The sequence below is a fragment of the Pelodiscus sinensis genome, chromosome 19 (genome assembly GCF_049634645.1).
Source record: "Pelodiscus sinensis isolate JC-2024 chromosome 19, ASM4963464v1, whole genome shotgun sequence".
Classification (NCBI taxonomy): Eukaryota; Metazoa; Chordata; order Testudines; family Trionychidae; genus Pelodiscus; species Pelodiscus sinensis.
Genome location: NC_134729.1, coordinates 3,660,510 through 3,684,747, shown reverse-complemented (window position 1 = coordinate 3,684,747; position 24,238 = coordinate 3,660,510). Strand labels below are relative to the sequence as shown.

The 24,238-nt window shown below is 62.7% G+C and overlaps 2 protein-coding genes and 2 non-coding genes across 4 annotated transcripts in view; all 4 read right to left on the bottom strand.

The window, feature by feature from the left end:
- BAZ2A (bromodomain adjacent to zinc finger domain 2A) overlaps positions 1 to 8,700 on the bottom strand; it is a 34,335-nt gene extending 25,635 nt beyond the window's left edge. The window contains 1 exon segment of the mRNA XM_075901860.1: positions 8,547 to 8,700. The gene's annotated coding sequence lies outside the window, so the exon portion shown is untranslated.
- A 4,842-nt stretch (positions 8,701 to 13,542) lies between these two features.
- Positions 13,543 to 18,483, bottom strand: ATP5F1B (ATP synthase F1 subunit beta). The gene is made up of 10 exons (XM_075901861.1): positions 18,327 to 18,483; positions 17,505 to 17,687; positions 16,874 to 17,048; positions 16,292 to 16,413; positions 15,766 to 15,950; positions 15,416 to 15,574; positions 14,944 to 15,066; positions 14,595 to 14,807; positions 14,050 to 14,251; positions 13,543 to 13,774 (listed from the first exon to the last, which is right to left on the bottom strand). Exons 1-10 carry the CDS (start codon positions 18,445 to 18,447, stop codon positions 13,677 to 13,679), a joined length of 1,581 nt encoding a protein of 526 aa, XP_075757976.1. The 5' UTR covers positions 18,448 to 18,483; the 3' UTR covers positions 13,543 to 13,676.
- Positions 16,044 to 16,117, bottom strand: LOC112547137 (small nucleolar RNA SNORD59). The gene has a single exon (XR_003090884.1). It is a non-coding gene; the product is annotated as a small nucleolar RNA SNORD59 (small nucleolar RNA).
- LOC112547138 (small nucleolar RNA SNORD59) lies at positions 17,384 to 17,457 on the bottom strand. Its single transcript, XR_003090885.1, has one exon. It is a non-coding gene; the product is annotated as a small nucleolar RNA SNORD59 (small nucleolar RNA).
- Positions 18,484 to 24,238: the final 5,755 nt, after the last annotated feature.

Genomic DNA, 24,238 nt, shown 5'->3' with positions numbered 1-24,238 from the left:
GGGGGGGGGACTCCCCATAGCCCTGCCCCCCCCGGCGGGGCCCCCGCCCCCGGACCTGGAGCTGCGGGCGGTGCCGGGCCCGGCTGGGCGCCCCGGCGGCGGGTCCCGCTCACATGGCCCGGGCCGGGCCGCGGGCTCGGGGCCGACTCAGCATGGCCGGGCCGGGAGCCGCCTGGGCAGGAAGCGGGGCCGGGAAGGGGCCGGGTCCTAGCGCCGGGCGGCGGGGCCGAGCCGGGTCCTAGCGCCGCCTTCCAGCGGCCCCCCCCCCCGGCCTGGGATGGGGGCCGGGTCCTAGCGCCTCCCCCCCCCCCGGCCTGGGATGGGGGCCGGGTCCTAGCGCCTCCCCCCCCCCCCCCGGCCTGGGATGGGGGCCGGGTCCTAGCGCCTCCCCCCCCCCCCCGGCCTGGGATGGGGGCCGGGTCCTAGCGCCTCCCCCCCCCCCCGGCCTGGGATGGGGGCCGGGTCCTAGCGCCTCCCCCCCCCCCCGGCCTGGGATGGGGGCCGGGTCCTAGCGCCTCCCTCCCCCCCCGGCCTGGGATGGGGGCCGGGTCCTAGCGCCTCCTCCCCCCCCCCCCGGCCTGGGATGGGGGCCGGGTCCTAGCGCCTCCCCCCCCCCCCCCGGCCTGGGATGGGGGCCGGGTCCTAGCGCCTCCCTCCCCCCCCCCGGCCTGGGATGGGGGCCGGGTCCTAGCGCCTCCCTCCCCCCCCGGCCTGGGATGGGGGCCGGGTCCTAGCGCCTCCTCCCCCCCCCCCCCGGCCTGGGATGGGGGCCGGGTCCTAGCGCCTCCCCCCCCCCCCCCCGGCCTGGGATGGGGGCCGGGTCCTAGCGCCTCCCTCCCCCCCCCCGGCCTGGGATGGGGGCCGGGTCCTAGCGCCTCCCCCCCCCCCCCCGGCCTGGGATGGGGGCCGGGTCCTAGCGCCTCCCTCCCCCCCCCCGGCCTGGGATGGGGGCCGGGTCCTAGCGCCTCCCCCCCCCCCCCGGCCTGGGATGGGGGGCCGGGTCCTAGCGCCTCCCTCCCCCCCCCGGCCTGGGATGGGGGCCGGGTCCTAGCGCCTCCCCCCCCCCCCGGCCTGGGATGGGGGCCGGGTCCTAGCGCCTCCCTCCCCCCCCGGCCTGGGATGGGGGCCGGGTCCTAGCGCCTCCCTCCCCCCCCGGCCTGGGATGGGGGCCGGGTCCTAGCGCCTCCCTCCCCCCCCCGGCCTGGGATGGGGGCCGGGTCCTAGCGCCTCCCTCCCCCCCCCGGCCTGGGATGGGGGCCGGGTCCTAGCGCCTCCCTCCCCCCCCCGGCCTGGGATGGGGGCCGGGTCCTAGCGCCTCCCTCCCCCCCCCAGCCTGGGATGGGGGCCGGGTCCTAGCGCCTCCCCCCCCCCCCGGCCTGGGATGGGGGCCGGGTCCTAGCGCCTCCCCCCCCCCCGGCCTGGGATGGGGGCCGGGTCCTAGCGCCTCCCCCCCCCCCGGCCTGGGATGGGGGCCGGGTCCTAGCGCCTCCCTCCCCCCCCCGGCCTGGGATGGGGGCCGGGTCCTAGCGCCTCCCCCCCCCCCCCGGCCTGGGATGGGGGCCGGGTCCTAGCGCCTCCCTCCCCCCCCGGCCTGGGATGGGGGCCGGGTCCTAGCGCCTCCCTCCCCCCCCCGGCCTGGGATGGGGGCCGGGTCCTAGCGCCTCCCTCCCCCCCCCGGCCTGGGATGGGGGCTGGGTCCTAGCGCCTCCCCCCCCCCCGGCCTGGGATGGGGGCCGGGTCCTAGCGCCTCCCTCCCCCCCCCAGCCTGGGATGGGGGCTGGGTCCTAGCGCCTCCCCCCCCCCCCGGCCTGGGATGGGGGCCGGGTCCTAGCGCCTCCCCCCCCCCCCGGCCTGGGATGGGGGCCGGGTCCTAGCGCCTCCCTCCCCCCCCCGGCCTGGGATGGGGGCCGGGTCCTAGCGCCTCCCCCCCCCCCGGCCTGGGATGGGGGCCGGGTCCTAGCGCCTCCCCCCCCCCCCGGCCTGGGATGAGGGCCGGGTCCTAGCGCCTCCCCCCCCCCGGCCTGGGATGGGGGCCGGGTCCTAGCGCCTCCCTCCCCCCCCCGGCCTGGGATGGGGGCCGGGTCCTAGCGCCTCCCTCCCCCCCCCCGGCCTGGGATGGGGGCTGGGTCCTAGCGCCTCCCTCCCCCCCCCCCCCCCCGGCCTGGGATGGGGGCCGGGTCCTAGCGCCTCCCTCCCCCCCCCGGCCTGGGATGGGGGCCGGGTCCCAGCGCCGCCCCTCTACGCGCCCCCCCCGGCCTGGGGGCGGTGGCATCAGTCCAGGGGAGTAGGGCAGGCTAAGCCAACGCTGACCCCCACAAGTTTAGTACCAGAGAAGGGTGTGTCCTCAAGGACGGGGGGGGGGGGAACCAGGGATGGAGAGGGGTGAGGGGCACCAAAGACAGGGGGAAGGAGACCAGCCCCCTTGGGGGGGCACCATGCTAGGACTCATGTGCTGCCAGCCTGGCAGACTTTGGGGGCATCCCCCCTCCAAGCTGCTGGGGGGGCGTTATCACCCTTCCTTAGCTAAAGGTCTGGTTCCCCTCACTCCCTCCCCCCCCCCACACAGAGGCAGGGGCTTCTCCTCAGCTCACAGCTCCCTTCTCCATTCCCCCAACCCCAGCGCAGCCCCAACCGGCTCTCAGCTCCTTTCCTGCCCTCCAAGGGGTCCCGTCTCTTCAGAGCTCATGGCACTTTGCAGCATGCGTCCCCCCCCCCCCTTCAGAGAGGAAATGGAGACACCCACAGGAGTCACAGCCGGGAACAGAACCCAGGAGTCCTGGCTCACCACACTGTGCTCTACCCATTAGGAAGCGCCACCCATCTTTCTCCAGCACCGCATCTCCTCACTCTACTCGCCCCAAGCCGGAGCTCACTAGATTCCCATGGGCACAAAGAACATTCCCTTTCCCCTACCCCAGCCCCCCTCTCCTCAGTCGCTCTGCCTCCTTCCCAAAGAGGCCCCCTCCCCACCCACCCGGACCTGCTGCAGCCAGTTTCCCCCAGCACCTTCTCCTGGAACCAGCTCCCTGCCCCCCCTCCACGCGGCCTCCCCAGGGGCAGTCAGAAAAGGGCAGAAGATGCCCCTCTCCAAGCCTGCGCAGAGCCAGGAGGGTGAAAGCCGGCTAGACCCCGGAATACCTGCAGCCTCTCCCTTGGGGCATCCTTCTGCCCCCCTGCCCAGCCCCCAGGAGAGTGACCCACCCACACCTGGCCCGCCCGCCTCCATAGCTAAGCCAGGCCAAACCTCCCCCGGCTACAGCCGACCCCCAGGGGCAGAGTCTGAGAGCAGCCTGAGCAGGTGGCGAGTTTAGTTGCAGATCAGAGCCTCAAGGGGTTCGGGAGCCAAAGCCCCAACCCCGGCTCCGATGTGACCCACAAAGGGAGGGGGGCTCGGAATCGCTCCTGGATGCTGGGGAGAGGCCAGCGGCTGCAGATCCTCGCTCTGAGCCGGGTCCAGACGCCAGCGACTGGGGCTTTCCGGCTGCTGTAGCATCAGCAGATTGGCGCTGCTGGAATCCATCCGCTGCCCCCGAGATGGCAGCCAGGCGGATGCTGCCAGGGCCCAGAGACAGGCTCCCTCGTGGCTGGGGGGGGGGGGGGGTTAACAGGGGCGCACAGATGGATCGGAGTGGCTGCTGCCAGCCACACCCATCCAGGGGGGATGCAGGGAGCAGGCACCCCGTCAGACAGAGATGGAAACAAGCGGACGGCGCAAGTGTGCTCAAGACCCCCGCCCCCAGCCGCCTCCTCCCGGTGCCGAATGCTGACTCAGCCAGACAGCACACAACAGCTCGGCATTGTTTTCTGCCCGCTCCTAGGGTCTCAAAGCACTCTGCTGAGCCACCAGCTAATCCAGCCGCACAGCTCCCTCCAGCAGGCAGTCGTCATTATAAGTGGGGAAACTGAGGCACAGGTCGGGGGAAACTCAGGCACAGGTCGGGGGGGGGAGGAACGCATCTGCCTCCCCCCACTCCCCAAAACAGCACAGCAAGTCAGGGCAAAGAAAATAAGCCTTAAAGTCCTGGCACACACACCCCCTCCCCGTCCACGCATCCCGGGCTGGTCCTAGCTCCACTTCCTGTGGCTGGCAGAAGGACGCAGGCCAAGTTCAAGGCCTGGGTATCCTAGGGCCGGCGGGAGGAGGAAGGGGGGCTCTATGTGCTGAAGGACCAGACCAGCCTGGCCCCACCAGAGACAGCAGGCCCAGCAGGGAAGGTGGAACAGGTCACTGGGGCACAGGGCGGAGGAGAGAACCCCTGAACCCATGTGGACATGAGCCCGGGCTGAGAACGGCAAACTCATCACAGAGTCACACGCCTCCCCTCCCCAGATAACTAGGTTCCTCTCACCTGCCCTCCTCAGAGATGGAGCCAAAGTGCAATTCAGGGGGGCACAAGCAGGCCAGGCTTCTGCGCCCCACAGACATCTGCCGGCCCAGGCCTCAGCCCCCCGCTCTAGCTAGGACCCCAGCCCCCCGGCCTCCAGCAGGGCTGCCCCAGCCCTCTCCTCATCGCTGCGCCAGGCCCGGCTCCGCCAGTCTCCCTCCTCCCCAGCCTGACGCCCGGCGGGGGCGAGGGACGCACCAGGCAGCCCCATTAGCGAGCGCCGCGCTCGGCTCCCGTTGGGGGCGGGAGGGGGCAGGCTCCGCTCGCCTCCGACGCCAGAGGCATAAGTAGGTTACGGCGAGCACTGCAGTAATCCCTAGTGGGGGGGGGGCGTTTCCGGCACGGAGGGGGGTGGATGGAGCCCTCCAGCATGGCCTGAGCAAAGCCGCGAGGGAAGAGGATGGAGGGGAGGAAGGGGCCAGGGGATCGGGGCTTGGCCAGCACCCCGAACCCCCCCAGCAGGGCCGGGTCCCCCCGCACAGGGACCCTGCCTGCTCCTGGGGCAGGGGAAAGCCTCAGGGAAGGGTTGCCAGCCTGTGGGGAAGGGGGATCTAGGGCTGTGCCAAGCCAGGTCCAAGTGCCCTGCACCAGGCTGGCCCTTGACCCCAGGACGTCCCATCTCCACCCACACAGAGACTCCCCCCCCCCATTTGGATCAGTCCATCTATCCCCACCCCCCCAGGCTTCACACCCTAGGCAACGTGAAGAGGGCTGTCTCCGGAGCATCCTGCCCCCCTGCTACCCAAGGGTGCACCCCCCACCTCAGGAGCCCAGGCCAGATCTCCGAGTAGGTGCAGGGGCTGCTGCCCTGTCCCTGTGCCTGAGCTGGCTCTCTGCCCTTCCGGTAGGGGGCTGGCTGGAGCCCCGCCCCCCTCCCAAGCCAACACAGGGATCCCTCTCCCACCGCTGCCCTGTCTATTTCCAAATCCTTTTGCTTTTCGCCTGCTCCACGCCTGACAGACCCGAACCCCCCCATCCGCCACAAGTACCCCCCCCGCCCAATGCCCCCCAGCCACCAAGAAAAAAACCTCACAAGCTGGGGGGGCAGCAGATGAAGGCTGGAGGAGGGGACCCCGTTGTCACCCCAACTCCTGCCCATGGGGAAGATGCTCCAAGCCGGCACCAGCACTGGCCCGTGGGGGCTGGGGGGGGGGGAGGGGGAGCGGCATTCATGCACCTGCCCCTGCTCAGCACGGACAGAAGGGGCCAGGATTGGCGGGCAGGACCCCAGCTGCTCTGGCCCCCCCCCCCCACACACACACACACACAGAGAGAGCTCTGCGGCCCCTTAGCCAGGCTGGAGTGGGGCAGCAGGCAAGGGGGAAAACTAGAGCTGGGGAGGCGGGGGGGGGGGGGGAGGGGAAGATCCATCCGATGATCTGGACACCTGGGCTTCTCTCCTGTACCCCAAGTTAGCAGCACCGCACCCCCCAAATTCCACCGGTCCCTGGGAGCAGGGAGCATAGGCTGGGGGCAAGATGCTAATAAATCCAAGGGGGGAACAGGGGGGGGCAGGGAGAGGCAGTGGGGCTGGCTCCAGATTGGACTGTGGCTGCCAACTCCTCCCCTCCCTCCTGTGTCAGCGCCCCCCCCCCCCCCCCCCCCCCCCCCCCCCCCCCCATCAGAGACAAAACCAGGAGCCATTGTGGTCTGGGCGCCGCTCCAGGCGGCTGCAAGGTGCAAGGGGAACAGATGGCTGAGCTTGGCGAGCGCTTGTGCCAGGCCGGGGGGGGAGGGGGTGACAGGAGCTCCCCCCCCCCAACCTCTGGAGCCCCGGCTGCACTTCCCCTCCCACCAGCCCTCAGCAGGCAGCCCGGAGGCCTTCCCAGTGTGCTCCTGGCCCTGCCGTGAATCATCACCCAGGACAAGCAGAGGCCCCGTCTCCAGCCATGGGGGGGGGGGGGGGAGCCAGACTGCATCCTGGCAGGCCGGGGGGGGGGGGGGGAGAGATGCCTGGGATGGGGGAGGGAGATAGGGCCCCCCCGGGGAGCAGCCTGCCCAGGCAGCTCTTGGCACAGCCGATAAGGGACCCAGACGGCAGCCGCATGACACAGCCAGGCCGGGCCCGGGGGCAAGCTCCTAGCCAAGGACACAGGCCCCCCCTGCGCCATCCTAGGACAGAGCCACCAAGATGGAGGCTCCAGAGGCGTCCCATCCAGCGGGGCTGGGCAGCAGGCCCTGGCCCGACGCCATGTGAGGAGTCACCCCCCCCCCACACACACACACACCTTCCACAGCTGTACCCAAGCAGCTCCCGCTTTCCGGGGACAATTTGCACAAGCATTTTCACTGGGGGAAGGGGGGGGGAGGATTTCTCTCCCACATCCCTCCCTCCCCGGAAACTCCGCTTTCCCGTGAAAGTATTTTCCCACGGGCGGATTCACCCCAGAGCGGCTGTGGGTCAAAACTTTTCCGTGCAAGATTTTCACCAGGCTTAATTCTCACGTCCCGTCCTGCTGCCGCTCGGCTCCGAGGCCGCCTCCCCCAGCTGTGCCCCTCGCCCCATCTCCCCCTTAGCCCACTCCTGCGGTGCTCTCTGTCCCCGAACCCTCCCCCCAGCACCCCCCTGCAGCAAAAGGCTTTCCCCCGGTCCCAGTAGGATTGGCACAGTGCTGTAGGCCCCTGGCCACGGCTCCCACCCACCCCGGATCTCCCCTCACGGGATAGAGGTCAAGGCTAACAAGGTCGCAAGTTGCCAGGCAGCAGCAGAGGGCAAGGGAGGGAGTTGCCAGCATCACACACCAGTCAATATGACACAGCTGGCTAGAGGAAAGCAGCCAAGCCACAGTGCCAGCCCGACGCAGTGCTGCCTGGCCCGGCACCGCAGCCCCCGCTGGTCCAGGCTAGCCAGACCCCGCAGGGAGCCACCAGCATGGAAAAAGCTGAAACGGCCAGGTCTGGGCTCCCCGCCAGCCGCCACTGACCCCTTGCCCTGCCCCCAGGCGTTTTGCAAAGCCCAGCTCAGGCGACTGGACCCCACCCCAGCTAGAGAGACGGACGCCGCAAGAGCCCTGTCACCTCTGGGCTGGGCACAGGGGAGGGCGCCAAACCCACGGCTCCCACTGGAACCCCCTGCACCAGGAGCCAGGCAAGTCTTCTCCTAGCTGTTCGGGTGGGGAAACTGAGGCAGGGAGGTGCCGGGACACCCAAGGGAGCGGAGCTGGGGGTGAAACGCAGGAGCCCTCCCTGCTCTGAAGGGCTAGACACCCTTTCCTCTCCCAAAGCCGGGAATGGAAACCGTTCCCAGCCCCTCCCCCCATTATCTAGTGATCTCTCCTTTCACATCCATTGTCAGCCTGACTGCAGGGGGCGGGGGAAGGAAGGAGGGCCCCCCCCATGGGGTCCCTACGTGCACCCCTCAACCCCTCCAGTGCACCCCTTAATCCCTTCACCACAAACCCCAGACCCCAATGCAAACTCCAGCTATGTCCCGAGCCTCTGATCCTCTCCCGGCCCCCCCGTGCACCCCTCAATCCCCCAGTGCACCCCTCAATCCCTGCGCCACAAGCCCCAGCCCCCCCAATGCAAACTCCAGCTGCGTCCCAAGTCCTAAACTCCCGCAGAGCTACGCTGCGCACCTCCTCCCCCACATCACAAGCCCCAGACCTCCCTTTGCAACCCCCACCCCACCGGCTGCATCACAAACACTAGCCCCCCCCTTCCCATTGCAGCCCCCCCTCGCACCGCATCCCAAGTCACAGATCTCAGGTGTCCCCTTTGCACCCCCCCAGCTGCACCACAAGCGCCAGCCTTCCCCCTTTGCACCCCCCCTCCAACTACCTCGCCCCCTCCCGCTAGACCCAGCTGCATCACAAGCCCCCGCCCCCTTTGCGCCCCCAGGAGCGGTGTCACCAACCCTAGCGCGTCACCAGCCCCAGGCCCCACACTCCACCCCCCCCCAGCTGCGTCACCAGCCCCAATCACCTCCCAACGCTCCCCCCCCCCCCCCGACAGAGTTGCACAAAGTTTCTCCCAGCGCCCCCTGCACCCCGGGAGGGCAGAGCGGGGGGGACCCCGCAGCCGGATCGGGGGATCCCCCACCCCAGCCCGGGCGGGGGGGCAGGGCCCTCCCGGCTCTGGGAGGCTGCAGGCAGCAGCTGGCTGGGGGGGGGGAGGGCTCAGCTGGGGAGCACCCCCCAGGATGCGCCCCGCGCGCCTTACCTGGCCGGGGGGGAGGGTCCCGGGGCTCGGCAGCTCGCTGCTGCGGCCGCCTCCTCCGGGCTCTGGCTGGGAGCAGGTGGCTGCTGGAGCCCGGGCGGGCGCTGATGTCACCGGCGGCCGCTGCCTCCTCCCAGCCCCAGCCCCGTGCAGGCGGCAGCCGCATGAATTATTTAAAGGTGCAGGAGCCATTTGCAGCCGGAGCGGAGCGAGCCCCAGCCGGGGGGGAGCGCCGGGGGGGGGGGGCGGCTGAAAGAGTGGCTGCCCCTCCCCCCCAGTGCAGGAGGGGGCGGCGGCTACAGGCTGTGATGGGGAGGGAAGGGGAAGCCCCCCCCCTCCCCCGCCAGTGCGCCGTGGGGGACGTGCCTCTGAACCGGGGACCCCTCCCCTGCACCACGCTGCGCGTGCAAGGGAAGGGGGCCCCTCGCCCCCGTGGCGCACGTGCCTCGGAACGGGGATCCCCCCCCTCCCCAGTGCGCCATGGCGCACGTGCACTAATGGGGACCCCCCCCCATGCAGCATCCCACGTGCACTAGTGACGAGGTGCAGTGCACCATCCCCATCACCTGCATGGTAATGGGGACCCCCCAATGCACCGTCACACATGTGCATTAATGGGGACCCCCATGTGCACTAATGGGGACCCCCCCATGCTCCACCATACATGTGCACTAGCGACGATGTGCAGTGCACCATCACGTGCATGGTAGTGGGGACCCACGAATGCACCATGACCCATGTGCACTAATGGGGCCCTGCGATGCGCTATGATGCGTGTACACTGTAATGGGGACCCCCCAGTGCCTGTGTGGGTACCCTCCAATGCCGAGGGCACTATGCTCCATGCATCCTGTAATGGTGCCTCCCCCCAGCACACCAGGCACAGGGTAACAAGTGGATGCTGGGGGGGGAGCTTCAATAGGTTCAAAGCCCCCTGGACCCACACTCCCAGCTGCCCCCACAAAGCTTGGCAGGGGGAATGTTTTGCTGACTCTGAAGGGTACCACCATGCCCACCCCAGGGTTTTTCCATCTGGACTGGGATGGTGGGGGTCCCCTTTGGTATCCAGACCGGCAGCAAGTGTGGACAGTAGCTAGCACACCCTGACACAAACTAATGCCCCTGGAATTCAGTAGGAGTTGCTCTTCCCACAGGGTTGCAGTCACCTCAGTCCCCCAGCGTGCTGGTAGGGGGCGCTGTGCCCATGAACACCCACCAGTGGGGTGGGGTGTCTTCACTTCCTGTCCCAAGCTGACATTGTTGCTAAGCTGTTGTTGCTAAGCTGTTAAGCAGTTGCTGTGCTCCACCCCAGAGACAGCTGCATTTCAGGCCTGGGGGAACGATCTTTGTACGACCTGCAGCTGGGCTCCATCTCAGAGTGGCGTATAGACAGCTGCCTCAGCCTGCCCCAGAGGTGGCTGCATGTCAGTGACAGAGGACCTCCAGTGCAGCTAAGATGCAATGCAATCTGAGACTCTTCTCTCAAAGCCTGGGGCTGATCAGGGACCCACCTGGCTGATTAGCTGTGCCACAGAGTGGGAAGGAGGGGTCTGGATCAGCTGATCGGCGGCTAGCGGGAACCCTCCTGACCTACTGCATGGGTACCACTGCTGCTTTGCTCCATGGGAAGGGCCACAACAGAGCTGGCTTCTGCCCATGGCAGATGCGGAGGGGGGGCAGAATACTTCGTCTGCCACACAAAAGTGGCTCCAGGCCTATGAGAGAAATGAACAGGGGAGGGAGATCTGGACCCAGGCACCCCCAGCTGGGGCAGCAGTAGGGTGCAAGATGCTGCTGCTAGCCCCATCTAAGGGGGAGGTACAGCCCCTGCCTGCCCGAGTCACTCCTTCCCTCCCTGGCATGCTGAGCGTGACGCTCCCACAGCTGCCCCCCTGCAGGGTCTTCGTGGCCCAGGCCCAGAGAGGCGGGGGCCAGGAATGTGGCTCCCCTGGGCAGCCTGATCCCGGGGGAAAGTCCTGGCCCGTTTACCTCTGCCGGGGTAAATTTACCCCTCTGAGTTTGCCCCATGGATCTGCTCATGGAGGGCGACTCGGCTCACTTAGCCTGGGAGCTGCATGCGAGCTGCCAAAGCCCCCATCCCTTCACAGACCTCCCCATCTGCAGAGCCTGCCAGCCTGGCTAGCAGACCCTGGAGACGCGCGTTGCCCCTTCCTGTGCCCTCTGGCTGATCGATGGTGCGAGCGGGCCGAGGGTGACAGCTGGCACCAAGCACCTACCCGGGCCAACCCACGTGGACTCTGAGCCGTGGGAGGGTGAGGAAAGGCTGCCTCGCTGCTGGGGGCCCGGGCCAGCCTGGCATGGCCTCTCCCCACACCCTGCAGAGTCTGGTCCCCTCTTGGTCTGATGGGAAGAGCCAGGCTGGGGGGATTTTCAGCCCCACTCGCATCTGATCACAGGCTGAGGGAGATGGGCCAGGTGAGAGGCCCCTGGGGCACCAGGCCCCCAGATGGGAAGGAGCCCAGCTTCGCACCACACTAGCCCCGGGGAACGGGCCAGGAAGGGGAGGCCACCGGGGCGTGTAGCAAATTTCCCCTTGCAAGGGGCCAGGGTGCCCTGGTGCTAACTCATCCTTCCCCTTCCCCCACCACAGTTCCTGCCCTGCTCTGACCCCAGACCAGGCCCCTCTTCTGGCCTAGACCCCGGATCCACTGCCAAGTGGGGCATGAAAATCTGACCTCCCCAGATAGCCCCCGCCCCCCAGGTCAGAGGCCTCCCCCTTATGGGCTCCCGGCCCCTCTGCTCTCACTAGGGGGAGCCCTGAGCCGGCCCAGCCGCACAAAAGGCCCAGCTGCTCCAGGGACGGTTATTAAAGCCGAGCAAATGGCTCTTTTGTGTTTTCAAAATGGTGCAAGTGACAGGAGAGGCCTGGGGGAGGGGTGCTGCCAGGCACCCCTGCCACAGCATGGCCTGGGGGGGGGGTGCTCAGGAGGCTGGTGTCTCCCCCCAGCTGGCTTCACTCCGGTTACCGGCCATGTGTGTAACCCGCCAGCTAACCCCCCTGGAGAGCAGCTCCCTGGCTGAATCCTGCATCTGCCTGCCCCGCAGCCAGAGCCACCGAACCCAAGGGTGCCCAGCCAGCGTGTGCTGAGCTGCGGGGCACTTCTCCTGGGCCAGGGCCTGGCTGACTCAGCCCCACAGCCCATGCTGCAGGGCAGAGCAGGCTGAGCTGCCAGTGCCCTGGGATCTGGTCCCGGTTTCAAATAGAACCTGCAGGGCCATGACTGCCAGGGGCTGCCCCCTGTAACTCAGGGGCTCTGGCCTGCAATGGGTCAGGGGGAGACAACTGGTGCAAGACACTGGAGCACCCCAGGCCTTTCCCACCCCCCTGCCTTTTGAAGTCAGCCACCAGGAATACAGGAACAGCCCCGCCGACTGACCGGCCCCGGCACACACCTGGCTTCCCACAACTAGGAGCCATTAGGATGTGTCCAGCCCCATCTAGACCCCTGCATGGCTCTTGCTGGCCCCATCTCTGGTGCAAAGGGGCCCTGCCCACCCCCAGCTGCCCTCCTTCCCCCAGTTACAGATGCTGTCAGGGCAGCTGGGAGGAAACCCCCTACCACCCCCAGCCCAGGCCCTACCGAGCTCGCACCAGCTGGGTGAACCCTGGCTCCTGAGCCAGCTGGGTGCTACCCCCAGCTCCCCAGCCTAGCAGGGGTGGAGGAAGCTGGACGAGATCCCTAGAGGGAGGGGGCAGAGCTGGATTCAGGGATGAGACAGGCACTTCAGGGCTGCTCCCTTGGCACATGAGAGGGTGAGGGCAGGCGAGTGCCCAACGATGCCACAAGCCTTTGCTACATCCCAGAACTTACAGTATTTGGCTTCCTGGAGGCAGATGGAAATGGGCTTTGGCTCCCTGGGGCCTATTGCTCCCAGCAGCTTAAACAGCTGCCACGTTCCAATCCAGAGGTGGCTGCATTTCAGCCACGTTCCTATTGCAGCAGCCCAGGTATGTCAGTCACAGAGGTGCCCAGCACAGCGTTGACAACTCCAAAGTGGCTGCAGTGGCTTAACCTCACCCAGAGCCCTGGGTTCTAGGCCGGCTCCCCTCACTAAACCGGCTCAGGCGTTTCCCAGCGTTTGCACTGGTTTTGAGCCCGGCAGGGCAGGGCAGGGCAGGGCGAGGCGACTGATCTTTTAGGACCCAGAGGTGCAGCTGCACAGGACCCACTTGGGCCGGAGCTTGCAGAATTGGGAGCAAACGTTACTGCCCACGGACACAGGCTGCGCGCTCCTGGTGCTACGGGTGGAATCCCCGGCCCAGGAACAGAACTAGCAATAGGACAGAGATCCCCCGCCCAGCTGCTCCTGCTCTTGCAGGGGACAGAGGCAGCTGATCATGCTGGGACCCAGCCACTCACCAGTTACTGGCTGCTTCTCCCTCATGGACTCTGCTCTGGCACAGCTCCTGCAGCACTTCCCACAGGGCAGGTGCTGCGTCATCACCCCGCTGCCAGAGCCAGAGCCAGGCTGAGCAGCTGCGTAAGAGGGCTGGGTCAAGGACTGGGCCCTGCCATGGCTCTGGGCCAGGAGTCTCCCTGTCCCAGGTAGGCGGTGAGCTGGTAGGGAGCTGGCTGGAGCCTCTGCTGCCCTAGACAGGCTGCCTTGCTGCCAACATACATGCCAGGGAGCCTCCGGGCACTCCCAAGTCCCAGGCCCTTGCTTGCTGCCCTGCAGGGACGAGCAGCGAACTCGGCCAATCTCTGCTCACGAACCACAGGCAGGCGGATGCCATGCCGACGAAGGACTGGGCCATGCTCGACTCCTTCCGGGTGCAAAGCAGGAGGCAGCTGCCAAGCTGGGGCACGCAGGCCCCCAGCAGGGCACAAAGCCGAGGGGAGGGAAGCAGGCAGCCAGGCCCAGCGAGCAGCTGGCACAAGCAGCTTCCAAGCCAGTTGGCAGCCCTGTAAATTCTGCTGTCCTCCCCACTCTGCCCCATGCAGACCTCCCGCTCCCCCACAAGTGGCCACGATTCAGCTTCATGTTTTAGATGGATGTTTTATTGGAAACTTTAAATAGACTCTGCAGACGACGCGGGTTCCAGCTCCGGCCCCGGGAGCCACGAGCCGATGGGGGATGCAGGGGGGAGAGGCGCGAAGGAGCCAGTCACGCTCACGAGTGCTCTTCGGCCAGCTTGTCGGCCTTCGCCACAGCCTCCTCGATGGGGCCCACCATGTAGAAAGCCTGCTCTGGCAGGTGGTCGTAGGCACCTGTGCGAGGGAGCAAGGGGCAGCTATGAGGAGGGGGCCCTGCACCCCCGGGATCCCCCCACAAGGGGCAGCCAACACCAGAGCCCCTCCACAGCTGGGTGATGTCCCAGCAGCTCGACAGGAATCTGTATTTGCCACACCCCCTTGCTCCAAGAGCTTCTGCCAGGCAGCCCAGTACTCCAGTGTCCCACCTGCAGATGTAGGGCCAGCCTCCCGGCTGGGAGCAGAGGGGAGTGTCTCCGTGGGCCACAGCACCGCCCCCCCCAGCACCTCACCTTCCAGGATCTGCTGGAAGCCCTTGATGGTTTCCTTCAGTGGGACCAGTTTGCCCAAGTGGCCTGTGAAGACCTCGGCCACCTGGAAGGGCTGGGACAGGAACCGCTGGATCTTGCGGGCCCGGGCCACCGTCAGCTTGTCCTCCTCTGACAACTCGTCCATGCCCAGGATGGCAATGATGTCCTGAAGTGACTTGTAGTCCTGCAGGGGGAGAAGTGCTGCTGGCCATCACCAGGCCAACGCCGCCGCAGCTAGCAGGGGCTCCGGGAGGAATAAGCCTTTGGCAGGCAGGTCCCCTGGGCTGCAGCCCAGAGCTTCCCCTTCCCCCAGCGTATGCCTCCAGGGCGGCTGCTCCCAGACCAGCCTGTGGCCCTGAGCAGGGGCCCCTCAGAGCAGAGCCCCCGAGCACGCCCCACTTGTGCTCCTACCCCCATCCAGATGGACAAAGGGACCAGTCCCAGCTCCCATGGCAGGGAACCGGACCCCACGGCCCACTCATGTTCCAAACATTGGGCCTTTAGCCCTCCCCTCTTCTGCCTCGCACCTGCAAGATCTTCTGCACCCCGCGGGCCACGTCGTAGTGCTCCTGCCCCACGATGTTGGGGTCCATGATACGGGAGGTGGAGTCCAGAGGATCGACGGCAGGGTAGATGCCCAGCTCAGCAATGGCGCGAGACAGCACCGTCGTGGCATCCAAATGGGCAAACGTGGTGGCCGGGGCAGGGTCGGTCAAGTCATCGGCCGGCACGTAGATCGCCTAGGAAGGCAGGGAGATGGGTTGCCAGGGCCGAGCGCTGCCAGGGGGGGCTGACTATGGGAAGCCTCTCGGCGACCCCACAGAGGCCTGTGTGCCCAAGGGGGCACTGGCCATCCATTCCCCAGAGCACGGTTACCTGCACGGAGGTGATGGAGCCCTTGCGGGTGGTGGTGATCCTTTCCTGCATGGTACCCATGTCGGTGGCCAGGGTGGGTTGGTACCCCACCGCCGAGGGGATTCTACCAAGCAAGGCGGAGACCTGAAAGGAGCCGAGAGGGGTCAGGTGAAGGCGCAGAGACTCGGGCAGCCTTGCTGATGGGCAGGACCAAGCGAGGCCGTGCCACAGCCAGCCTCAGACAAGTCCCTCCCTCTCAAGGTCAAATCTGCCTGGGGTCTCCCCAGTGTCTGCAGCCCTTCCCCTCCCTTGCATCCAGGCTAGTCTTAGCCCACTTGACTACCAGAGAGCCAGGGCCACTCTCCTGGAGGGAACCAAACCGGGGGTGGGGCCAGGAGAACACATGAGTGTGGACACTAAGCTCATTGGCCATGGACCTGCCAGTCAGGCTGAGCAGGTGACCTTGGCTTGGGTGCTCTTTGCAGCCCAGTACCTCAGAGCCGGCCTGCGTGAACCGGAAGATGTTGTCTATGAAGAGCAGCACGTCCTGACCCTCCTGGTCCCTGAAGTACTCAGCCACCGTCAGGCCGGTCAGAGCCACTCGGGCACGGGCGCCTGGGGGCTCGTTCATCTGCCCGTAAACCAGGGCGACCTGCGGCACAAAGCGAGTCAGCGTGTTAGCAGGTCCCACCCCGTGGCGAGGGGCAGCCAAAAACCACGCATTCCCCCGGGGCGGACGCGAAGCTCTAGGCTTGGCCAGGGCACGCTGTACAGGTCCAGGAGCTCGCCTTGTGTCTGGGCGAATCCAGCAGAGCAGCTTGGCCCTCAGAGGCGCCCCCTCACCTTGGAGGTGGTGTCTTTCAGGTTGATGACCCCAGACTCGATCATTTCATGGTATAAATCGTTCCCTTCGCGGGTTCGCTCCCCGACGCCAGCAAACACCGAGTAGCCGCCGTGGGCTTTGGCCACGTTGTTGATCAGCTCCATGATCAGGACGGTCTTGCCCACGCCGGCGCCTCCAAACAGACCTGGGCGAGGGGGAAGTGGGCGCAGCGGGTTAGCACAATCACACCCCGACCCAGCAGCTGCTTTGCCACGAGGCTCTCCCTGTCCCCCCTTTTCCTTCTCAGGAGATTGGCAGTTGCTTCAGCAAACTCAGAAGAACGAAAGTCATCAGGTCACTCATCACTGAAGGAACCAGGGCTGGAAAGGACACAGCATCTGCCCCGGTGACAATGCTTCGGGGTGGCTTCCTAAGCTCTCAAAGGGAGTCCAGCTCCATGAACCACGTGACGGCCCCCTCCCAGGGTCAATTCTCACACCTGGAAACCAGCCCCGTCCCACCTGACCCCTTTGATTGGCCACGCACCAATTTTGCCACCCTTGGCGTATGGTGCCAGCAGATCCACCACTTTGATGCCGGTGACCAGGATCTCTTGCTCTACGCTCATCTCCACAAATGGAGGGGCTTCGGCGTGGATAGCAGCAAACCTGCAATACAGAGACCCAGGATTACGTCCGCTCGACAGGCTGGGTGCCCTGGGAATGGAACAGCAACTGGAAGCACCAAGGGCCAGTGAGGTTTCTCTTTTCGAGGACAGCTCTTAACGGAGGCAGCCCTGTGCCTCCTCGCTGTGCTCCCTGCGTTCATGCAGTATCTAGAGCAAGGGGGCCCGCACCTGGTTGGATCCAAGGCGCTACAGAAACCTAAGGGCGAAAGCCACTGACTTTGGAAAAAACCCCTGAGGTTTGGCTGCAGCCAAACTGAACAAGGCCCCATATCACCATGGAGATGGTGCTGCAAACTCATGACCATTTAAATAGTGTCACAACCCCCCCCCCCACCCCCGCATTCCTCCATGCAGCCCAAAGTGCTGTGCAGCCCAGCCCCTTTGTAGGGGCTTGTACCCTGGTATTTCCACCCACAAGGCCGGGGAGAGTTTGCACTTACTGTTTGGTCGTTATGGGGCCTCTCTCGTCAATGGGCTCCCCAATCACATTCATGATTCTACCAAGGGTCTCGGGGCCTACAGGGATCCTGATTGGGGCACCGGAGTCCAGCACTTTCTGTCCTCTCACCAGGCCTTCGGTACCATCCATGGCAATGGTACGAACCGTGCTCTCACCTGCCGGGGCAGGGGAAAGGAGGATGACATGGATGCTACATAAGGGCAATCACAGATAAGACAGCTGCTTAAAACCTGTCTTAACTGACTACTACAAGCACCAAGGGGAGGGGGTGGGGGGGGTGTTTCTCCTAACTTGGTGGGGCTGCCTGGCTCGTGGTTAAGGCGCTAGGTCATTCAGACCCTGTTTGGACAGGTTTGTATGACCTCGGGCAAGTTGCTTGGCTTCCGGTGTGGGAGGCTGCCTCAGTCCCCACCTGGCAGGTGACATGCACAGGAGACCCTGGGAACTGCTTTCACTGTAGCCCTCCCGGGCAGCCCCAGACCAGCAGCCCCCTCCTCAGATCACAGAATTGGCTTCAGCACGCTCAGAAGAACGAAAGTCATCAGGCTAGATCATCAGTGGAGGGGGGAGGCCGGGCTGGTTGCAGACCCCCGAGGGACTCTGGTGCTTACCCAGATGCTGGGCCACCTCCAGCACCAGCCGAGTGTCTCTGCCCTGCACCTCCAGGGCGTTCAGGATCGGGGGCAGCCCCTCGTCAAACTGGACGTCCACCACGGCGCCGATGACGGCCACGATGCGGCCCGTGGCAACCCCGGCCTTGGCGGCGGGGGCCGTCTGCGCTGCATAGTCCCGTCCTGGAAAGGGGCGGAGGAGACACCAGTCAAGGTCAGACACGGGGGCAGGCAGCAACCTCCTCCCCCCCCCCCCCCACACAGTGAGCAGCTTTGGGGGAAACAAGCGGCTAGGCAGAGGGGCCCGCCCCCCATAAGAAAGCCTTGTGGGCTCGGCCAGTCTGCAGCCTCCAGGGGGGACAAGGGGGGGCTCGCAGGACAGGCCGCAGGGCCCAGTTCGCCTCTCCCAAAGGGGCGGGGGGAGGGGGTGGAAGAGAATCTCTCTCTAGGCCTTCCCCAACCAGGACCCCCCCACCTAGGATCCCCCCCCCGCGGCTAGTTCCCCCCCAATTGCCACCAAAGCCCAGATTCCCCCCCGGGATACTCTCCAGCCCAGCCCCCCCATTGCAACCAGTCTACCTCCCCCACAACCCCCCCACGCGGCCATTCCCCCCGGGTTCCCCCCCCAGCCCTGCCCCTCCCCCCCGGGTTCCCCCCCCAGCCCAACCCCCTCCCCCCAGCCCTGCCCCTCCCCCCCGTCTCCCCCCCCCCACGGCCAGTCCCCCGGGATACCCCCCCCGCCGGGCTCCCCCCCAGCCCCGCCCCCCCAATACCCGCGTCCCCCCCCCAAGGTGACCCCGGCCCGGCCCCGCCCCCACTCACGGGCCCCGGCGGCGGCCGCCCCGCGCAGCAGCAGGTCGCGCAGCGGCCCCGCGGGCCGGGCCGGGCCCCGCAGCAGGGAGCCGGCGGCAGCGGCCGAGCAGCGACCCACCAAGCCCAACATGGCGGCGCAGAGTGGGCCCGGCTGCCCGCCCGCCGAGACCAGCGCCGCGGGGGCGGGCCGCCAGGGCCGCACGTGACCCGGCCGGCGCGCGCGGTTGGACGGCGGGCCTGCCAGTCGGGCGGCGCCGCGCGCTCATTGGGCCACAAGCTCCGGCGCCTCCGCTCTGGCGCGCCGCTCTCATTGGGCGCCAGCCCCGCCATTCAGCCAACGCTCCCTCTTTCCCGTTGGCCCGCTCGAGGGAGGGCGGTTGACGCGGAAGTTGGCGGTGATTGGCCGGCGGGGCTGGAAAAGGCGGGCTCAACGCTTAAGGGCACAGATATCCCCCCCCCTCCTCCTCCCGGAAGGCGTGACCACGTGTCCTGCTCTGTCCTTGCTCCAGGGCTGGGCCTGGCAGCTGGTTTCTGCTCCAGGGGCTGGTCTAGGGAGGGGGTTAGCCTGAGCCCACAGGCCTTTCCCAGCCCCTGGGAGCCTCCAACCCAGCCAGGCCCTTGGCCTGGTCTTAAGCAGGATGGTCCCTTTTGGCCTGGCCTTGACCCCTGCCACTAGATGCCAAAACCACGTGGGCTGGTGGGCACTATGAAGCATGTAAAGTTCTTTTCCCTGCGGCTGTGCCCTCGGAGCGGGGGATCACCTGATCCACCCTGCCCTGCAAACCCGGCTCCTGCAGGGCTTGTGGGGTTGGCGCTGCCAAGCCAAGCGTCAGGGTCCACGCTGCTGCGTTGCAAATCTGGACTTACGATTGCTGGGCCTGGGTTGTTCTGCCAGGCGGTTGTTTGGCCAGGCAAGCCCTTGGGACTGTGACTGGAGCTGCATCTGCACTGCAGAATGACAGCATGGGGAGGGGAAGTGATTTGTCCAAGGTCACACAACAAGGCTGTAGCGCTTCTAGAACAGAACCCAGGAGAAATGACTCTCAGCTCACCCAACACAGATCTGGGGAGACAACCCAGGCATCCTGGCTCCCATTCTCCCTCCTCTCACTGCCTCATTCCCTGCCAAATTAACAGGCTTGATGTATTCGTGCTTCCCTGGCTCTAAGTCATGCCACCATTTTGACTTTTTTTTTTAATTAATAAAAAGGGAATTTTTGTAACTGAAGCCTGGCTAGAAACCACAGTGGTTTGATCACTGTATCTGTGATATGCATGGCTCACAACACCGTGCTCTCCCCTTTCGGGTCCATACCGACTTCAATCTGTTCATCTTTATGGGTACGTCTACACTACATGGCTCCATCGACGGAGCCATGTAGATTTGTTTATTGGGCAAAGGGAAATGAAGCGGCGATTTAAATAATCGCCGCTTCGTTTAAATTTACATGGCCGCTGCGCTGAATAACGGGGAATAACGGGGCTGCCGACAAAGGGCTTTGATGTCGGCAGGGGAGCGTCCAGACTAGCGCGCTGAGCGGACAAACAGCTGATCAGCTGTTTGTCGGCTCAGCGCAGCAGCCATGTAAATTTAAACGAAGCAGCGATTATTTAAATCGCCGCTTCATTTCCCTTTGCCTACAACCCTCATCTACATGGCTTCGTCGATGGAGCCATGTAGTCTAGACGCAGCCTAAGGGGCTACAGGACCTCAGTGCTCTTGCACGCCATTAGCCCATGCGTTTTTGATGCCCTGAGCTCCTGTGTTCACTAAAGTTTCCCTGCTGCTTTTTGCATTTTAGAGTATAATGGAGAAGTGAAGTTAACCCACAAGAAGCTCATTACCAAATTGGGGATCGTAATTCTTACCACCACCAACCCACATCAACTTTCAACAGGGTGGGCAGAATTTTATTTTATTAATATAATTTTAAGAGAGCACTTTATGCATTTTTCTTCATTTATTTATATAGTTGCGTGCAAAATTATGGCTTTTAAAGCCTGTTTACATTTTGTATCGATTTTATAGGGACTGTGGAGGTTGAGAATCAAAACATTCAAGTTTGGTAACTGTTAAAACACAAGAACAATTTGTTAAAAATTTGTTAAAACACAAATTGCCAACATCACATCAAAATATACAAAGTAGATCTCCCTAAATCTACTTGCCCACCGCCGCCAGGGGCCCAATGTGCCTCTCAATTTTGGAAACATGGCTGGAGGCCGAGAAAGAGCCAGAGTTTGGCTTCGCTGGGGCAGCTTCACCCTCCCTCGTGCGGTTCTGTGTACCAGGGGCAAAGCAATTCTGCTTCAGTAGCATTCTGCTCATGCAGCGTTGCTCCTAAATCCAGGGATCTGTTAAAGCTTTGATGGCAGGCAAGTCTCGACTGCCCTGGAAGCGCCGGATTGTTTTCCCTTTGCTTGGCTAAGATTTTAGAACCCGGAGGTCTGATTTCAGTTTCTGTACATTTCAATCATCGATTGAATTTTGTTTGTTTGCTTGTGGACGTGTAGTGGAACCAACATTTACCAATAAAAAATCCAATTCTTCCAAGCCTGACTTTAGATGCAGATCAAGGGCTTTCCAGCAAACAAAACAACCATAAGATCCTTAACTCTGACCTCTGTGCATGAAATACAGACACTAGAGAAGCTCTGAACAAAAGCATTTCCTTGAAAGAATGGTTATTGGGGACGGATGAGCACATTATTAGTTTTTTCACGATCCTTCATTGTGCTAAAGGAGATCAAATTGGTCTTGGGCCTGGACTGGTAATTTTCATGGGAGTTTTTTTCAAGGTTGATAATTAAAAGATGTTATTTATTAAACTCCTCAGGCTACAGTTTGATTTTCTTCGCCTGTCTATTGTTTAGCCTGCCCTGCAATTGGAAATGCAGCCACTTTGATAAATGGCCCAAAAGGTAAACTGATTTTACAGGCCCATCTGTATTGTGTCCTCTATTGAAATGTTACTTTGTAATGTCTACGCCTCTTGTAACAACACCACATTAAGTGAATTTTCTCCTGAGTTTTCCTGGCCCCTTTCTACATCACTATCAATAGCTCCTGCTAAAGAGCAGACCTAAAATTAGAACCGCCGGGCAGCATGTAGAACTGCCCTGCGTTTCTGATGTCTGTTCCGCTCCAATAGTCCCAGGTATGCTCACTTCTCCACCACCCATCCTCACCACACACTTAGAGCAGAGATCAGAAAGGGCAGGCACAAGATGAAGGCAGCTGGCTGGAAAGTGAACCGTGGCTTTTGTAGAGGTTTAGCACAATGCACGAAGGGGCTGAGCTATAGCACGCTGAAGTCAATGAAAATAACCCTCCTCCCATGGGGCCCCTCCTCCTCATCTATAGGGCAGTATTCCCTCAATTGGTTTCTACCTGTGTGCAGAATAAATTGTGTTCAATGCACTAAGGCATGTGCAGATGTGTACCACCAGGAGACACGCATGCAGGCAGCTGTATCAGCGGGGCAGCACCTGAATCTCTTCTGGGTGACTGCCTAAGTGCTCAGCTTACAGGGAACACTGCTATAGAGCCCTGCAAACCCATGGATATCTACTTTATATCTCCTGGTAAACAGTGTCTGAACCATAGCACACTGGAGTCAATGAGAAGTAACATCCAATAGGCCTCCCCTCTTCATATATAGAACCCCTCAAGTCCACGGAGATCCACAGGTCCCCGCAGCCGCTGACGTGGATATTCGTGGCTCATTTTTAGAGATACAAATGTTGTGTCTAGAACCTTTCAAATGTGTGGATCACTTTTGCAGGTGCAGTGCATGGATGTGGATACCAGTGTTGTATTTGTGCAGGGCTCTATCCATCTGGCACTTGCTAGTTTAACTGGTAAGATTAGCAGGAGCAATAGCCTCAACTGGCTAGAAGTTATTCCGCACTTTTTATTCTATTTTTAGTCTGTGACTACGTGGTGGCAGAGCTGTGGTTATGTAGCCCTAGGTCAGCAAACTGCTACATCTTTTTTATCTTCCTCCTCAAGTTTACAGTACGGCAGGTGGTTCTTTCAAGCTTTCCTTGCAAGCTGCAGGGAGGGAACCACAACAGAGGGGAATTATAAAGGACTTTGCATACGTCTGGAACCCGACCACAGTTCTTTTATGTCTGCCACCGCACAGAAAGAATTAAAGGGAGCGCACATTCATATGGATTCACACTCAAGCAGATCTGGACGAGGGAGGTGAACAGGTAACCCGTAAGCATCACCCTCACCCATACCAGATGATGCTTACTGGATAACGGTTAACCGGACTCCAGCCAGAGTAGTCACCTTCTGGGATCTCACTTAGTCAACTGGTTAAACGTTAGGGTAACCGTACATTTAACCCGTTAACCGATCTATCGGGATTTTACATCCCTAATCTAGACTGAAAACAGCAGTTAATAGAATCTAAAATTAACTCTTTCTGTTACCATTACATACAGGTATACACAGGTCCAAGCTGAACTGGCCCAAGAGGCAGCAGGCCCTTTTGGAAATGAGTAAAAATTATCTCGGCCTGTTGGTGCTTTGGGGATTTCCTGCAACCAGAGAAGTTTGCAGCGTGTAAAGAAACACCATTCGCCTCGGTTCACTTTGCACTCCTCGAGGAATGGCGCATCCCGGTGCTTGCAAACCACAAAACTGTCAGAGGAAAAGGGGTTACCACTCAAGTATTATTCTAACGTCTCCACAGTCCTGTCCCTGTTTGACACGCTGGGACTCCTAGTAAACTGACAGGCTATGTCTACACTGGCATGATTTTCCGGAAATGCTTAAAACGGAACAGTTTCCCGTTATAAGTATTTCCGGAAAAAGAGCGTCTACATTGTCAGGACGCTTTTCCGGAAAAGCCCTTTTTCCGGAAAAGTGTCCGTGGCCAATGTAGACGTGCTTTTCCGGAAAAAAGCCCCGATCGCCATATTCGCGATCGGGGCTTTTTTGCGGAAAAGACTACTGTGCTGTCTACACTGGCCCTTTTCCAGAACAGTTTTCCGGAAAAAGGACTTTTGCCCGAGCGGGAGCAGCATAGTTTTTCTGGAAAAGCAGCTGATTTCTTACAGTAGATCGTCTGTGCTTTTCCGGAAATTCAAGGGGCCAGTGTAGACAGCTCGCAGCTTATTCCGGAAAAGTGGCTGATTTTCCAGAATAAGTGGCCCAGTGTAGACACAGCCATACAGAGCAGTACTAAAACCAGTACACAGAGTTGAGTTCATTGGGGCAGTCTGCCCCTCCTCTCCCCAAGCCTCTGCTGTAATGCAGGACTGAACTGACGGACTTTTCAGCTTAGAAAAGAAGGGACTAAGAAGGGATAGGATAGAGGTCTATAAAATCATGACTGGTGTGGAAAAAGTGAATAAGGAAAAGTTACTTACTTATTCCCACAATATAAGAACTAGGGGTCACCAAATGAAATGAATAGACAGCAGGTTTAAAACAAACAAAAGGAAGTTTTTCTTCACTCAGCGCACAGTCAACCTGTGGAACTCCTTGCCAGAGGATGTGGTGAAGACCAGGACTTTAACAAGGTTCAAAAAAGAGCTAGATAGATTAATGGAGGTTAGGTCCATCAATGGCTATTAGCAGGGCTTGACAATTAAGGCAGTCTACTCGCCCGTGGCAAGTAGATTTTAGCCTGGCGCGGTCTGCGCATGCTTTTGCGCGGCTGGCGAGCCCTGGCTATTAGCCAGGATGGGGAGGAATGGTGTCCCTAGCCTGTTTGCCTGGAAATGGTTGACAGGGGATGGATCACATGAGAACTACCTGTTGTGATCCTTCCCTCTGGCTTCGCTGGCATTGGGCACTGTGGGCAGACAGGACACTGAGCTAGATGGAGCTTTGGTTTGACCCAGTCTGGCCGCTCTTATGTATGTTCTCTAGCTGTAGCCAGACAGAAGCTGTAAGCATCAGG